The sequence below is a fragment of the Corapipo altera genome, unplaced genomic scaffold, assembly GCF_003945725.1.
Source record: "Corapipo altera isolate COAL_440 unplaced genomic scaffold, ASM394572v1 343, whole genome shotgun sequence".
In the NCBI taxonomy this organism is placed as follows: domain Eukaryota; kingdom Metazoa; phylum Chordata; class Aves; order Passeriformes; family Pipridae; genus Corapipo; species Corapipo altera.
Genome location: NW_020884913.1, coordinates 3821111 through 3838588, shown reverse-complemented (window position 1 = coordinate 3838588; position 17478 = coordinate 3821111). Strand labels below are relative to the sequence as shown.

At 36.7% G+C, this 17478-nt stretch overlaps 1 protein-coding gene across 4 annotated transcripts in view; it reads left to right on the top strand.

Moving 5' to 3' along the window:
- The window catches only part of STXBP4 (syntaxin binding protein 4), a 67602-nt gene that overhangs the window by 1981 nt on the left and 48143 nt on the right, over positions 1-17478 (top strand). For 3 of the 4 annotated variants that reach the window (XM_027654527.1, XM_027654525.1, XM_027654529.1), the window contains exons 1-11: positions 3897-4015; positions 7323-7396; positions 7577-7672; positions 8052-8121; positions 8952-9026; positions 11218-11303; positions 11955-12084; positions 12544-12676; positions 14741-14847; positions 15219-15387; positions 16402-16480. In XM_027654527.1, coding sequence (XP_027510328.1) covers positions 3948-4015; positions 7323-7396; positions 7577-7672; positions 8052-8121; positions 8952-9026; positions 11218-11303; positions 11955-12084; positions 12544-12676; positions 14741-14847; positions 15219-15387; positions 16402-16480 — 1087 coding nt within the window. In that variant the 5' untranslated portion in view covers positions 3897-3947. Of the gene's footprint in view, positions 1-46; positions 170-3896; positions 4016-7322; positions 7397-7576; positions 7673-8051; positions 8122-8951; positions 9027-11217; positions 11304-11954; positions 12085-12543; positions 12677-14740; positions 14848-15218; positions 15388-16401; positions 16481-17478 lie in introns of those variants that run through there. The other variant, XM_027654526.1, reaches the window with a different exon arrangement.

Sequence of the window (17478 nt, the reverse complement as noted above, 5' to 3'; positions counted from 1 at the left end):
TTTCAAAAAGCGGTTTCTCTTTTTTTTTTTTTTTTTTTTTTTACAGCAATTGTTATCCTGGTTAGGAGCCAGTTCTTCATGTGTCAGAATTCTTCATTTTGAACTTTTATTTAAATAGTGCACGTAAGAAGATGTCCAGTACAGATCCCCTAATAAATACAGATAAAAAGTAAGTATTTTTTTTCCCTCCAGAGACAGGAATACAGCAATTACTGGATTATCATATGAAAATTCTTGCAGTTCCATTAGTTTTGATGAAGTCTTCAGGAAAAATAACTTTAATGTTGAATCAACATCTTAGAGAAGGTGACACCAACACCGGTGAATTTACACATTAAGGGAGCAAATGTCTCTTAAGCTTTTCATTAAGTTAATCAGCACTTGGTTAGGACTGGTTCTGCAGAGATAAAACCCTGCAAAGAAATTCCTTAATGCTTCTGCAACTATGAAAACATACTTGTAAGGTATATACCAAATTATTTCCTTGTATATATAGGGCACCTACAGTAACATAAGACACTGTATAGAGTTTATCTATTATAATGCATGAATTTTTCAGAGTACTATGTCTGTATGCCTTAAATGCTTTATGTATAGTGGTTTGGAAGCATCATATTTTTACCAGTGCCATGGGATCTAAAATTATAATGGTATTAATACTACAGACTGTAATGTTATCCACTCAAAAGTTGGATCAGATTCTAAATGGCAAAACTGGATTCAGTCATGATTGAAAACCATAACTCCAGACCCTTCCCAAACTGCCAAGTAACTGTGGCAACACTGTCATCCAAACCAGAATTAAAACCAGGCACAGACAGCTCCTGCTGGACTATCATGTTTGCTGTGCTTTTGTAATAGAATCCAGCCAACAGAATTCAAAAGCATTTTCAACCAATTTAGCATAGATTTAGAATTATGCCACCTCATAAATAACTTGATTTTTTTGAAAACCAAATCCACAAAATATTAAAACAAAAACTACTTGGTTTTTACTGAGACCTGAAGAAGCCAGCACTCTGCTTGTCCCGTGGAAATTCAGGATATGTGACACAAAGATACATCTGTAAGAAGCTGTGGCTTGCTAGAATCAGGTGGAAGGTGTACTTCAGGAGTAGTTCCTGGATCACAGTGTTCCAAAGGCAATTTTTCACATATGAGATGAACAGGAAAGGCACCTCTAACTGCACTTGAGCTACATGATAATGGCAGACTATAATTTTCTATGCTTTCTGACTTTCTGGGAGGCAGTATCGATGCACAATGCTCCAAGAATGCACTTGGTTATATATTAACTGAGGTTTACCTAAACTTTAAATAACATGTTTCCTCTCTACACAGGGGTTAGCCTCAAACCATTCCTGCTTCTCCACAATTACAATGTTGCCCAAGCTTTTTTTTCATGTTTAACAATTGCCATATAATGACATGTGTTTTCTTTTACTCTTTATGACCTAATCAGCAAAATGTATTTTGAATAATTAGTGGTTTGGGATAAATCAGAATAAGTGCTTTTCCGTGCTGTATGACACAGCCTTCCTTTGGCTGTGGTCCTTAGTATCTGAATTTAGGGTTAGTGCCCCTGAAAGGCTGCAGTTGCTTAATGGGCTTGTAGAGGATTTTTGTAAAAGGCCTTTTGTTTTATTTATAACAAAAAGATCTTGTGAATTTTATGCCCAAAGATTCTGCAAATCTTTTTGTCATCTGCTAAGTTATCCTGTAATCCATCTCAGTTGCTAAAGCATTGCAAAACTTCCTTTGGGAAAGGCGAGTCATAATTAGAAATGTTGGCAGATGAAATAGTTTATTGGCTGTTTGGAAAGGAATCCTACTTTATAACAAATGATATCTCTTGAAAAAATTTAGTCTTATTTATTGTGAATGTTATGGACTTTTGAGTTGTTACAGTATTCCTGGATCATTCTGGAAATAAAAGGTAATTTGTGTTCTCCTGGGTATGTTCTTGAAAGGCAGAGTACTTACAAGAGAAGCAATGATGATGTTGTTCTATATGAGTCCTTTAGAAACATTAAAAGCAGCACAGCAGCAGAGTTTGAAGGTAAAGTGGGATAGAAGCATCAGGCATGAGTTCAGGAAGCTGAACAATGCACAGTTTACTTTGAAGGAGGAATTGTCTGAACAAGTGATGTATCACTGCTAATAACTAATAAAATGGGAGCAATAAGCTTAGTAGTACTTTATGTCAGCTTACATTGTTCAGAAGTTTGTAATTTCTGGTTAAATAAAAATACCTTTTTGCTTTTTAAGAGTGAAAATGCAGAGCCCTGAGCCAGGCTGGTAACTGGGGGACAGAATTCCATTGCAGAAAACATCACACTGGAATCAAGCCAGATTGGTCTGAGAGATTTGCTTTGACAAATGCTCCTGATATTGATACCACAAATTGAATTCCACTGGTGACAGTTTTGCTGGAGAAAAGCTACTGGTATTTTCTGTAACCTCACCTGGAGCAAAGCTAATTGGTACAAGGCTTAAAATATCAGTGGGGTTTCTTTCACCTGACTGCAATGCTGGTAACACCAACAGAGTAAACTCATTGAGAAAAGATTACAAAGGGCCAAATTTTTGTCTCTGAATGGATGTGAGCAATCCAAAGGATGCCAGTGGAGCTTTTCATGGTCTGGGAACTGGGAAGGCTGCTTTGTGTTCCCACTTCCACCTCTGATCTGCTCCTTAATCTGTGGTGGGTCACTTTATCCCTCTGCCCCTTTAGTGGCTCTGCAGGCTCTGGGGTCTGGCTCTATTTGAACATTGACTGTAAGCAAAGGGATCCTTTCTCCAGAACGATGAAGTGCTAATGAAACCACAGTCACTGCAGCTTTAAAAAAAAAAAAAAAGGTGCCTGAGATAAGCGAGTGCATTCCTGGCATAGCCGAGCCCTCCTGCTGCACAGCTCCAGACCTGACAGATGCTGTCTGCTCACAGGGTCACTCCTTGCTACAGAGGATTCACCTTTCTACTTAAAGCCCTCAGTGAACGCAGGATATTTGGGTTGCATTTTAAATTGCAGTCTTTTTATAATATTTTAGAAAAAGGGGGAGTAATAGGGGTGCATCTTCCGATGCAAGACTGGGAAGGAAATGATCATTAACCAAACTGATGTCAGGTGCTCAGAACTTCTGAAAATATGTGTATCTCTGCAAAGCCAAGATTCCTGTCAGCAGGGTCTGACCTCTGGGAACAGGATTATATTTTCAATTTTTTCAATCAGATTATTCTCAGTGTAATGACATAAAATTCACCAATTTTATTGCCTTTCACAGAAAAACAGATGTATCAGCTTCCCTTCCTAGAGAAAATATGTCACCTAAGTTCTGTGTTAACTTTTGACTGCTGTGTATTTAAAGTCTAAAAACCAGGTTAAAGCGTGGCACAGGTCAATAGCATGATTGAGAATGCCAAGTAATAGCATAATGGCATTTGTTTCATTAGTGCTTTCAGTCTGCTTTGTTGGCTTTCCCTTTTGTGAGGCTGTACATAATCCAGTCTGGTAGGAAGATTGCTTTGGAAAGGTCATGAGTTACTGCTTTTGACCTTGTTTGCAGGGAGCAGAGAAATAAATTATTGGAAGAACGGGAGAAAATAAATTTATTTTAATCACGTCACTTGCCTTTGGCTGCTAGATCCAGATTCCTTAGTCACAGTGCAGTAAATTTTCTCCTTGGTATTTATCAGCCCTTAAAGTTGCTGTAAATTGCCATTTCAAGCAGAGAAAAAGTAAACATTACCTCGCTAGGTGAATTAGTCCATGTGACGCAGAGGGTTTCAGAGGAGATTAAGTGGGCAGAGACGCTTGGCTGGAGCTCTGTGTTTGGGTTTTTAGTGAGCAGCAGAAATCATCCAGCTCATAACCTTTATCCAGCTGGACTGGAAGCCTCCAGAGCGGTTTGGTTGTGTTGCCTTTGTTTTTGCTGCCGTCCTGAAGAATGTCCTTACTCTCACCGGGGGCTGAAGATGAACCAGAGCGCTTTGATGGGCTTTCTCTCTTGTACTGGTATGCTGGGGGCACTGCTCTGCTCTGCAACTGGGCAAAGGGCAGGAGAGATCATTTAAAAGCTGGGGGCATTTCCAGCTTCTTTTCATAAGCTGCCAGAGTTTACTGTTTAGATTTTTGCTTATGTGTCAAGTAATATCTGTTTTGTGAGGAAAGTGTATTATCCTGGATAAATATTTTGTTCGTGCACATAAATGACTAATAATTTCTCAGGAATAGAGATCAGAAGAATATCCTGATATATTGTTAAGTCCTTAGAAGATACGAAACCTAAAGCTGTTGAATTTCCTTGTGTATTCTGCCAAAAAGTAATAGAAGGAAGTTCATTTTAATTACCTTTACTAGAGCACCTACACAAAATGATATGCACTTTGTCTGTTAGTGTTCCAGGACTTCACTTGGAGTGTTGAGTTTAGCATTTTCCAGTGTAAAAGAGTTATAATGTAGATTTTGTTGAGGTTTGCTTGTTTATTTTGTCTGTTGCCTCTCATCTGCTCTGTGTGCTAAAACCTTGCTTACAAGAACTTTTGCCTGACCTTGAGAAATGAGCAGCAACATCTGATTTTTTTAATTTGTGTCTTCTACAAAGAGCACTGAATTATTTTTTGCTATTCCTGCCAAGTTGTTTAGAAACCTGTTTCCCTGTTTTTACTGTTGAGCATATTTCTAATGCTCTGGGGGCAGTATTCTGACATTTAATGAATATTAAATAATGATAACATGAAATTAGTGTTGGATGGGTACTGAATCCAAGGCTTTTTACAGTGAAACTGTTAAAGCCCTGTTTATTTTATTAAAACTGTGACAAGCAACTTGACTTGAAGATCTATCTCTAAGTTTTCTGGGGAAAAAAAAGTCACACCAAAAGTCAGCTAGATATGCTAAACCAATTCAGGGCATTTGAAGATCCTTGTCTTTATTTTTGTATGAAGAAGTAATTTTAAACTATGTGTATTGGAGGGATTTCATATCCAGAGCATAAAAACACCTGAGTACCTTTTAAAGGTACCTGTTCAACAGTTCTTTATAATTGTTGGTGGCAGCATCAAGACAATTCCACTGTTTCAGAGCTATCTTATCCCTCTCCACTGTTTATTGTTAATTTGTATATCCTCTGTATCCTCTTTGTCAGAATGCATTTTATGTGAGTTATGATCTATCTTTTGAAAGTGTTGCCTGTTCCTTCTGGAAATATGAATCCTTTCCTATTAAGTGTCCTGTGCTTAGATTTGATCATATTTCGTGATCATTTTATATGGTAGTATATAAATAGGTCCTGCAATTTCTAGTGAACTCTGAACTTTAAAGTCTCAGATTTGATCTTTTAAGACTTTATGAAAGTAAACCTCTGTGTGACTTTGTGTGACGTTTGAAGTAACTTTTGTTCTTGGTTTTTTTTATTTTAACTAAGAAAATGCCATGTGAGAACTGCTAAGGGCATGGCAGAGCAAGAACCAGACCAGAAGTAGCAAAAGGCAAGAGAGAAAAACAATACAATAATTGTCTATTTTAAAGACCAGTGTAGCCTTTTTAAGTTTTCAAAGATGGACACAGATCAGGAGAGACCTGCAAAGAACATGGCTAGGGTGCTGTATTTCAGCTCCAGAACAATTTAAACTCATGGGATAATCAAAGTGACAGTACTGGGTAGTAACACTACTAAATGAAAGCAGTTTGGTTCACTTTTAGCCGTACAAAGGGTGCCTTATGCTCTGCCATGTCATTGCAAGGTCATGTGCAGTTGTGTCAAATACAGCCCAAATATCCTGTCTGGGTTTCATCATTTCTTTTTAGCCCATGAAACAATTACTTGTTTCGAGAACTATCCAGTGAAAATGAGACAGTGTTTGAAGCATAGGCCTACTTTTTGTTTCTAAGTATGGATTTTTGGGTCTATTCTTATACCCAACCTTTCTAAAGCAAAGGCTAATTTTGCAAATACTTGGGAAACTCAGGTTTTGGGAAACTTGCTTTTCAGAGCTAGTGCTTATCCCTTGAAAAAGAACCCTCATCCAGTTGTCTTCTGCAAAACTAAAAGTACTGCAGATGTTCTTTAGAAGCTGGATCTCCTGCCTGGTGCTAGAGTTTAAGAACATTTGGACCTTCTGGATTTCTCTTTTCCTTTTGGCATGGCCCCAGTTAATGACATGTACCCTGACTTTTGCAGATATACCCAGTTTCAGGCACGGAGTTCAGGCTGTGTCCTGGATTAGGTTGTGTGGGAGGATTTGGGTCACTGTGTCCTCCACTTTGATCTTCTTTCGCCTCCTGCTAATGAATTCTGGTTGTTCCATGTCACTTTAACAGCACTCTCTAGAAAATACAGAACAATATGTCTGTCTGTCTGGTACAGAACAATATGTAGGTCAAAGCAGAAAAACCTGAGTGGTGTTTCTGCTCTTTTCTAGAAGAGATCTGGTGAGTCTTCCCCAAAAATGGTACAGTGGCAGGACAAAGAAGCTATGATACAACTTGCACTTTTAAATCATAATTCATCTAAATAAAAAATAAAAACTCATAAAGGGTCACCTGGACTTACAGGACTTCTTAACACTTTGCGTTCTCGGAGCGTTGTGCTGACCGTGTGTCCCATGGGACTGGAAATTTAAGTTTCAAACATCTACTTTTGTTCTTCCTTAATTCTTTAGCATGATGAACTGCCTCCAAAATATTCCTCTACCTTTAGACAATTTCAGCTGCCATCCTGGTATTTTCTCTTGGGGTGGGAGGGTACACAGGAGACCAGGCAAAAGAGTTTGGAAAGAAACTCTTTTTTTACAACAGAAAAGGAAATCAGTGTTGAGTGAAGAAATTAAGAGACTGTAGGGAAAATATTATGTTCATAAATAACAACAAAATTATATGTTAGAAAATGCTTTTGTATACATTGTCTTAGCTGTGGTTTTATTTTAATATTCATTCATTACCTGATCTAAGATGTTATGGTATGTTTTTCTTGCCTACATGCTAAGCTGGACCAGGTTGTGGGGTTTTGTTTATATTTAGTCATAATCTTTTTACTATAAACAAAATGGGATTCACAGTTCATCCTGAAATGCTCTGGGGGGAAAAAGAAGTAAACTATGTACACTTTGTAGTACCTTTGTCACCTGATATTTGTGATGAGGAGGTTGATTTTCGGTTGGGGAAGGGGTGGGCAGAGGGATCAAACAACATGAAGTTGTCAGTGGAGAACACTGGTTTTGGTTTGTATTGGAGTTAAAAACGTGGTCACTGTAATTTCTTTTATGTCAACATAGCTCTGCATACATTTCTGTAATTTAATGGCTTTTATTTTGTTCCTTAGGACTATTATGGGCCCTCATGGAATCAATCGAGCTGTTCACCGCATTTCCTTCTCGGACTGTCAGAATGGATTAGGTAACTAAGATTGCACATCCTCAGAGTAAACCAAAGCTTTAAAAACACCTGGGGAGCTTTCCCAGGTCACACTGTCATCACCAACAGTTTATCTGGCTTTTGTGGATTTGACTCTTAATACGTTTAGCACAGGAGATGGAATAACCAATTTCTCGCTCGTTTCTTGGTTTTTTTCTGCAGGAGTTAAAATTATTGGAGGTTATCGGGCACAAACAGCAGAAGATTATGGGATTTTTATAAAGAGAATTCTACCTGGAGGGGTTGCTGCTGTAGATAGTAAGTAATTTTGAATTTATTTGTTACCAACACACCACATATTTAAAAAAAAAAATTCCCTCAAAAGAAATTTCAACTCAAAGTTAATTTCACAACTGTGAAATACAAATTCCAGTCCCACAAATATTTGTGTTGTGTGTAAATAATACAAATAGCTAAATAACACTTATTTTCAGTGGCTATTCTGGGGTTAATAAGACTGATTGACAGTTATTAGTCTTATCACAATAACCCATCTTAATTAGGATCAGAAAGTCATGACAGTCATAAAATTGTTTATTGCATTAAATCACATAAAACTGAAAGGAAAAGTCCTGTTTGAATTCCATGTTCACTATTTTCCTGTTGATTCATGAATTACTGTTGATTTCATTACAAGGCCGTTTGCTCACTGGTGACCTCATTTTGGATGTCAATGGAGAAAACTTGATTGGAGTAACAAATGAAAGGTAAATTTGATTAGTGAACGTTTATTAGAGCTTGGAATATCATATGCAGTCATTATCAATGACTGAGTGAAAGAGCTCAACTCCCCTGAGGTCCTTGGAGTTCAGCTGGCAATTAATTTAAATCCTATAAATCTAATTCAGCAAAACTGTTGTGGGAAAGTGAATGATTTTTAAGTTTTTATAATGCCAGAATAAACTGGTTTCTTAATGCCATAGATTACAGAATGTGTGTGAAAATAGCATTAGAACATATTAAGCTGTTAAAATACTTTGATAACTATCTGTTGGTTCAATACTGGTGAATGTAAATGATTCAGTGAGCAGGTAATGGGACAATGAAGGGGAAATGGTTTAGAAAAATCTGGAGGTGGTTTCTGTAGCTGGATCACTAGAGATCAGTGCAGCTTAGTGCTGGAGACAGAGGCTAAAAATTCAAACAGAAAATCCTGTATATATTGCTGAGGGAAATCCTGAGCAAGGCACCACACCTGAGCAGTGGGTTTTGTCTGGTGTGGGCTGTTAAGCCTGAAGGAGGTCCAGGAAGGAAAGGAAAGGGAAGGGGAAGGGGAAGGGAAGGGAAGGGAAGGTTTGGGAAGGAGGGGTCAGTCCCAGCTTGTTGCTGTCAGCAGCACAGAGGCACCACAGTCTCTCTTACTCCATTCCCCAATGCTTAGTTGAAGTGACGCTGCTGGAAATCTCTTTTCTCTGTATCTGCCAGTGAAAATGATTAACTCTGTTAGGAATTTGTCCATTTTCCTGCTCTTTTAGCATTGCTCTGTACTTTTTGACAGCCCCCTGGTGTATTTATTTGGCTGTTTTCCCCCTTGTAGGGCTGTTGACATCCTGAGAACAGCATCAGCATCTAATCACATGTCTCTGCTTGTTGCAAGAGATGAAGAAGCAAAGTAAGAGAAAAATTTGTTTTAACCTCAAAACTAATAAAACTCCAGTGCTATATCTTGGGTTGGGGGGGCTGGGCTTGCATGTATTTTTCTTTCAGATTAGATTTAATTGCAGGATTACACCACATATCACGTTTTTCTGTGTGGTATTTGATACCAGTTCATTCAGAGGTCACTTGCATCAATTCAAGTAGCAAGCTCAGGCCAATTTCAGTTTAAAGAGGAGGATTTTAATGTTGTGTTCCCATCTAATACCATTAAAAAATATGTGCTGTGATAGATTTTTTTTTTTAATACTTCTCACATTTTAAAATAATAAAAAATTAAGAATCTACATTAGAGCTGCAGTACCACAAAACTATATGATTCAGACTGATCTGGCCTTCTGAAAAAAGGCAGATTTAGTTATTGTTTCCCCTCAGAAATTTGCTTTTCAATCTCTAATGAGCTTTGAATGGTTTGGATAAGCAGGTTAAACTGTTCAGTGCAGCAGGTAGTCCAAAATACATCCATTATAAGGGCATTTATGTTAAATATTGCTTTAACCTTACTGTTGGGAGTTAAGCATATAAACCTATATTGGCAGAGCATCATTGGAAGCGCTGGATCCAGGTCTGTATCCCCTTGTGACTTAAATCTCCAGAGAAATGAGCTGTTATGTAACTATTTTTGATAATCATTGCAAGAGTAGCTTCTGTTATTTGCCTTTCCTGGGATGTTCCACTTACAGAGTAATCTCTGCATAAAGGATTTTTCTCTAAATTCCTTTAGCCTTTTGTCCGAGTTAAGCTTCCTTCTTTCTGTTTCCTTTATTTTGTGTATTTGACAGACATTTAAATCACTCTGTAGCCTCTGATCTCTCATTTTTTTTCAGACTGCCCAGATATATGTGAGGCCCACTCTTAATCTGCTTTTATCTAAAGCATACTGGCTTAGTTCCTCTAAATTCCTTGAATAATTAAAATCCATCAGTCCTTTAACCACTCTAGGGATAGGAGCAGTGACCTGGGCCGAATTTGCCACTCCAGACAGTCCCTCACCCACACACCTGTGAATTCATTTCTTGGGGATTTACATTCCTGTGCTAAAAGATTATTTGATTTACACTCAACTGTGTGTTGCCTGGGTCTGGCATTGGTACAGTAAATTTTGTCATTTAAAAAAAATAAAATAGTACATCCAGCAGCTTTCAACTGCAGTCACTGGAATTACCTGGGAATTACTCTCCCTGCAATCAGTTAATTTGTTTTCTCTGTGTTTAATTCTGCAGTATTAATTTGCCAATGTTTCTGGCTTACATCATTCTAGATTGCTTACATTTTTTAAATCGTGTATCACCGAGATAATCATAGCTCAGATTATAAACTTTATATTTTTAATTAGGCTGGATTCAATATTAGGTGAATCAAGCATTTTTAATTTCTCTTCAATGCACGTGATCCAAGATTTACATCTTTGCCAGTTTGTTACAATATTATGGGTGACAAACAGCTGCTGCTTTTGGTTTGTAGTAGTAGTAGTATGTTCAACTATTTCCATTATTTCAACAGTGCACTTGACTAAGAATTGCTCTTTATTTTAGTGAGAGAGATTTCATAATGAAAAAGATAAAGCCTAAAGAGAGACATATTTAATATTTAATATACAAAGATGATGAAATGGACTGAAAATTTCTGAGAAAACTAAGTACAATTTAGAATTTGCATCTGTTTTGCTCATTATTGAGTAATTAATAAATATTTCTTCTATCCTTTTTTTTTTTGAGGTGCCACACCTGTGTTTGCCAGTGTATTCTGGGTTCTTGTTCAGTGTAATTGAACTAAAAGCATTCTTTAAAAACATGAGTATGCTGTAATCTGATTCCTTCTAATATGAATAACTTTTTCTGGATCTAGGTAATACCACTGTTTTATCATTTCTAATTGATTTGGATTACAAGTTTTTAAGGTTATGCAATCCAGGGTAAAGAGAGATAATTAAGGTTTTTAGCAATAGACCATTTCATTCACAGTCTGTTGCTTTTCCATCTTTACCCTGTATTACATGATCTTTTCCTTGCCTTTTCTGGACATTTGACAGGGACTTCTTCTTTCAGTTGAGGTTGAGCCTCCTTTTCTGAGGAAGAGAAACTTCAGTACAGTGCAGGTTTCACTAATGCCAAATCCTGACAAAGAGGATCTTTTTATTGCCACAGGAAAGAATTCCACGACCTGATGGATAAGTATGGCTCTCACAGTGACAACAGCTCTGCAAGAAGTTCTCCCACACATCTGTTAGCTGGTGAGAGATCACTTCCAAGCCTGACATAATCCTGTGGGGCAGTCAGCCTTGGGTGGAGTAGAAACTTGCACTTAAAACTCTTAATCTGGGGGGAGATCTCTTGGAGGAAGTGACTGAAAGTCAGGCAAAACACATGGTCACTTAGGCAGTGACATTTATAGTCTAAAAATATACCTTGAGGGCTTTGTGTGTCAGTGTCCTGACTTTTAAATATATTACTATCTGCTTTCAGCAATTTTAATTAATGAATGATGTGAAAAGTATTTGGTATTTGTAGCTGAAACGTGCTGCAAGATTTCAAAGCACAAAATTTGCTCTAGAGCACCATAAATTCTAATCTTTGTGGAATTGCTGCCTAATTAAGATGCTTTATATAGCACAAGGGATTATTCTTTAGGAAAGTCAGTTGAGATTTTGTTTTTTGCACCTAGATTGGAAAAAACTGTCACTTGCTATGTTTTAAAGTCACTCCTGGGACCCTGAGTGACTTGCACTTCTTACCTGTGTAGACTTAAGCTTCCTTTTGATTGTCTGATTGCTTTATTTGTCTGTCTGTTATGAAAATAATCCTACTGAACTTACTGCTGAAATTTTGTGCTTTTTCCCCAATGTGTAATTTATTTTATTTTTTCAATGTTTCTTTTCTTGAAGCAAAATCTACAGAGAGCCTTTCTTCTGGGTCATCCTCAAGGTCACAGAGTCCTCAGTTGCATCTGAAGGAAAACACCACTACCAGCAGCAGAAATAATTCTGTCCCAGCACCATCCCCAAAGCCTGCAAAGTAATCTCCAAAACTGACTGTCACTGTCTTGTGTGAGCTGCAGGAAATGCTGTGTTTGCCTGGTCAGGAGAATTTGGGTTGAGCACTAAGTGTTAAACTTTTGGTTTATTTTTTAATTTTTAATCCTGTATTTTATAATACTGTGGATATTGCAGACTTTCAGTTTTAATAAGTTATTTTCCTATTTATTTGTCATTTACATGGTAGAAGTTGACTTTTGATCTGTCTCCTAAAGAATTAATGCTTATATACATATATATATATATATCTATCTCCAAAGCTTATGAGAGTACCTGGACAAAAACCCGAAGTGTAATATTTGGCAGTGTAATATTTGAACATTGAGATTATTGCTGTAATATCTTATTGATTTTGCAAATACATAAAGATAATATGTTGTTTCAATCTTTATTGATATCTAGTTCTGTGAAGTAAATCTATCTTTCTTTCTCTTTGTAGGGATAGTGCATTTCAGATTATCTCTGTTTGCAAAGGAACAAGCCTAGGTTTGAATATTGTGGGAGGAATTAACAGAAATGAAGGGCCTTTGGTATATATTCAAGAAATTATCCCTGGTGGTGATTGTCATAAGGTAAAGACCTTTTTTCCCTTCAGACACCTGTCTTTTTGCCTTCATTTAGTACCTGCTTCAGTAGGTTACACATACAGTCATGTTTTAAATACAAAATATGTTTGTGTTAAACAGACTTCTCTCACTGCACTGCAGCAGGGTTACATGGTAATGAAAATTATTCAAAAGTCTATTTGAGGTAAATGAGGATCTTCATTCCCCAGTTTATGTATGAGAAGGTACAAAATCAGCTTCTGTAAGAGGTTGCATGGTGGAAGGTAAATTGGAAGGATGGGACACAGCTACAGATTTCATCTCTTAGTTTTTTTTCTTGGACATTCAAAAAATCATGTTTCCCTGAGGCTTTATTGAGATGAATCTTTGCAGTTGGAAATCATTGTGTAGGCAAATTAAAAAAAAAGAATATTCTGAAAATGCAGATTAACAAAATGTATGAATCAGTTCTGATTACTGTTTTCATTTATGACAAATGCAGTATGTAAATCAGGAGGACTTGTCAGTTTAAAAAGTAAATAAATCCTGCAACTATCTGGTTCAAGTAAACAGAACTTGTTTATCCAAGAATCTCCTTTGGCATCCTGAGTTATTATGATTATTTTGAAGTGTAGATAACCAGCTTTTGCCTCAGGCCAAGCAAAAGGCTACAAGCTGATTTCACAAACAATGAGTTTTGTCCCCAAACAGTCTATAACTATTTGTTACTGAACTTTTGTAGACTAAGTTTAGTCCTAAAATATCAAGTAAAGGAAAACATTTGGTGTTTCTCAAAGACCTCTTTCAGTAGATAAATGATAATCATTCTTCTTGTGTTTCTCCTATTTTGTTGTGGCTTCTAAAATGTTTTTTTCTCATTGCAAACATATAATTAAAAGCCTATCACACATAATCAATAGGCTGAGGCTGAGACATAAATTTTCAGTAGGTTCTAATGTTAGCACTGATAGAGGTAATTTCCCAATCTTGGTTATCCCCTTTGGGAATCTGAAGCAGAAAATGTGTTCTAAACCTCTGCCACGTGAGGGCACCATTGAAATGGATATTCTTTAATAGACTGGATGAAAGCAAAATAGAAGATCTGCAGCTTTTTTCTTTAATCAAAACCAAAACATAAAGTGACAGAAAAAAAGAAGTAATAAAATGCTATCATAGGTTTGAAATGACACAGCTAATATTATGGAATGTGGATATTAAATAGGTATAATTATACTGGTCTTGAAAAGGTATTTTTCTTGTTTCCTGTGTATCATCTGTACACAGTTTGTTTCACTTGGTGATTAATTTCTTAAGAGCTGAAGAACAGAGATGTGTGATTTGATGCATATTACATTAGATAAATGTCATAACAAACTCTGTAACTGTAGGTGAATTACATGAAATTCCAGCTAAATTGCTGAGGCCTCTTTTAAAATGTGAGTAGAGAAAGCTTTTTCTTAGTGAGAAGTGTAGCCTAACATGTTTAAAGTCTTGTCTTATAGCGTCTCAGACAGAAATGTGATATGTTCTTATGTTGGTAGAGAATTTGCAATTAATTTAACAGAAGCACAAAGTTGACAGTGTTATTTCTGTCATGGTTTTGCCTGGTGAATTCCTAATAGACTCATCTAGTTTTCTCATTAACTTAACATGGCCAGTGAGTGGCTGATGAGTCCCATGTATTGCTGTGAACATTTGGGTCTGAAATACAAATGAACCCAGCTGAATTAATTAGTAAAGAAGCTTCCTAAAGTCAGATGGGTTGGTGCTCCTTGCTGGAAAAATCTGTGCTTCCTTTGGATATTTTTTTTTTAACAGAATATGTTTGTGGGTCCGGATTTCTTCATTAGACAATATCTGTGGTGTGTTCTGTCTAATGAAGTTTTTATAATGACTGCTCTGATGGTGATTAATGATCATTTAATCTGTTTATTCCTGGAAGATTGTCAGGCAGAATGCACAGCTGCTCTTGGTGCTTCTTGTCTCAACAGATCCAGAGGAACATGTGAAAGTGCTGTGATACAGTTCTTTCTGTAGTGTTAGCAATTCTTATAAAAATAATGGGTTTGGGTTTTTTATTTGTTGTCTTAGGATGGACGATTGAAGCCTGGAGATCAACTTGTGTCCATCAACAAGGAGTCCATGATTGGTGTCTCCTATGAAGAGGCAAAAAGTATAATCAACAGAACAAAGATGAGGTATCTGCTACTGTCAAGCAGCTAACCCTCCAAATTGTTTATTATGTGATGTTTGTGATCAGATTAATGACTTTAGAGGAAATGCAGGCATTTTAATTTTTTTAATATTCAATTGCAACATTATTTCATAGAAAAGACTCAGGTGCACCTTTTAGACCTGAAAAATCATGATAATTGAGTGCTTCCAAAAATAAAAAATCAAAGGAGAACCCAACCCACAGCCTTTTCAGTGATGGGGAATAGAACACCCTTTTAGAAAAAAAATTTAATAAAATCACACAGCATTTGGAAACGTGTAATTTTTTGCAGAAGTAACATCTAATCTTACAAACAATATAGCATATAATATGTTGAAACTTCTTTACTTTTAGGTTGGAAAACTTCTGGGAGATAGCTTTTATTAGGCAAAAAAATATTCCCAGTTATCCAGAGAATCTGCAACGCCCTTTCAGCCTCTTAACATCTTCTGTAGCATATGGAGAGCAACAGGCTCTGCCATCCCCTGATGGGAAGCTGGTTTCAACATTCACTCCAGATGCTGTGAGTACACTTATTACTCCACTTTGAATGAAGTGAGCAAATGGTTGTTTTCTCCTAATTTTAATTGAGTTTCCATTTTAGTAAGAAAATGGCTATTTTCCTGCACAGTGTTATGTCTTTGGAATATCAAAAGATTTGCAAAAACCATGTTGTGTAACAAGAGGTTAAACCACACTGATGAGAGGAATAAGACTGTTAGTTGACTTGGGGTAAGACAACAAATCAAATAAAATAAGCATTAACTGTGTTCTTAGATACAAAGTTCTCCTTAGTGTTTCTCTAGGTAGTAAAATTTTGGAATGTGATATCTATAGTTATTTATTTCAGAGATAAAATACTCTCTGTTTACTACATATATGTGAACAGTGCAATCTCAGAAGTTACACTTGCTCTGTGGTGATGAGATTTTTGCTTTAAAAAAGTCCTAGAAGAATGTGGGCTTTGAGCTCATCAACAATTGTTGTTTTAATTCATACAGCCCACCTTAAAGAAGTAAGTTTGTAAAAGGAACAATGTTGACCATAAGAAAGAAGATTTTAAAACTGTTATTTTAATTTTTAAAGGGACTTTTTCAGTTTATCTTACTTTTAAAGCTAAATAAAGTATTGCCTTCAAACAAGAATGAATTAAACGTTCTGTGTCAAACACAAAGTCAAAGCAGGTGATTCTCAATTCTTCTTATGTTTGTACTTAAAATTCTTGCCCATTTTTCTTTCCTGTTAGGGATATAAATATTGAAACAGGTTGCCTAGAGAGACTGTGTTATCTTAATCTGTGGAGATATTCAAAAGCCAGGGTTTTGAAGAGGCCCTGATCTGAGTTTTTCCAGTGCCATCCCTTCCCACCACCAGCACCCCCTCCGTGCCTTCCATTGTTGCTTTGATCTGTCCAGCCCTTTTTTCTCCCCCTGGTCTTCCTTCCTGTCCCTCTCTTTTTGCATTAATGTGTATTTCTAGTTTAGTTTGTGATCTGCTTCAGGAGTGGTATTTCATGACTTTTGATTTTCTTTTGTAGATGGAAACTGGAGTCAAGATGGGAGAGCAATCTCCAATAACTCCCCCAGACAACAGTCCTGCTGATGTGTCTGCCACGGGTAAGTGCTGACTTCATTCCCTGCCACCCTCTTTTTCTTTTCCTTTGATAACTGTCTTGCAGCACACACTACATGGTGAGACTCAGTAGTCTTCAAAAAAAGGAATATTTTTATAGTCCTAAATAAAGGACTGAGATCAATGGATTTTTAGGAGCTTCTGTCAAATATAACTTACATTGTCTTTAACAAACAGCTGAAACCAAACAAAAACGAGTGATCACAACATTTGCTATACAGCAGTAATGATAATAGACTCAGGAGAAACCAGATAATGAAGACTCACATATAGATCAAGATTAGGTTGCCATAGAAACTGTGCTTTCTTGATTTGATGAAATTCTGTGGATGTGTGCTGCTTGCATGGGGTTTTTTGTTTAAATCAGGGCAGCATATTGGAGGGGTAGAAATAACGTGCAGACCTCTAACAGCCTTTCAATTCATAACAAATAGAATATATGTGTTAATATTTATATTTATGACATTTGAATGAAGACAGGAGTCACTTTGATCATCTCTCTAAACACCTATTTTGAAAACAACACTTAAGGAAAACCAGAGTTTGTGGAATTTGGTCAGCTGAACAATTGTAATTCCTTTGGGAAACAAATATGTGTTGTGTTTAGAAACAGTGAAAATGCAGGAGTCTGACCCAATAATGAGAGTCCCCTTTGGCACAGTGACAGAACTGACTCTGTTCTGTATTTCTGTGTGAAGACCTGAACTATATCCTTTTTCTTCAGGTAGTAGCAATTAAGCATAACCTGAGCTCCTCAACTTGGTATCTAATTTACTGAGAAGAGGAAGTAAAAACATACAGGATTTGATTCATTCTAGATGTTTCTCCACTGGTGTTACTTAAATTATACCTGCATTTATTGTAGCCCGTATTAGATATTCAAATTTAAAATGAAACAGTTCCTATAATGCAAATCTGACTGGTTGTCTCCCTTCCTTGAAGGGTGAGCTGAATGAATGTGAACTTTTGGAACTGGAAAGAT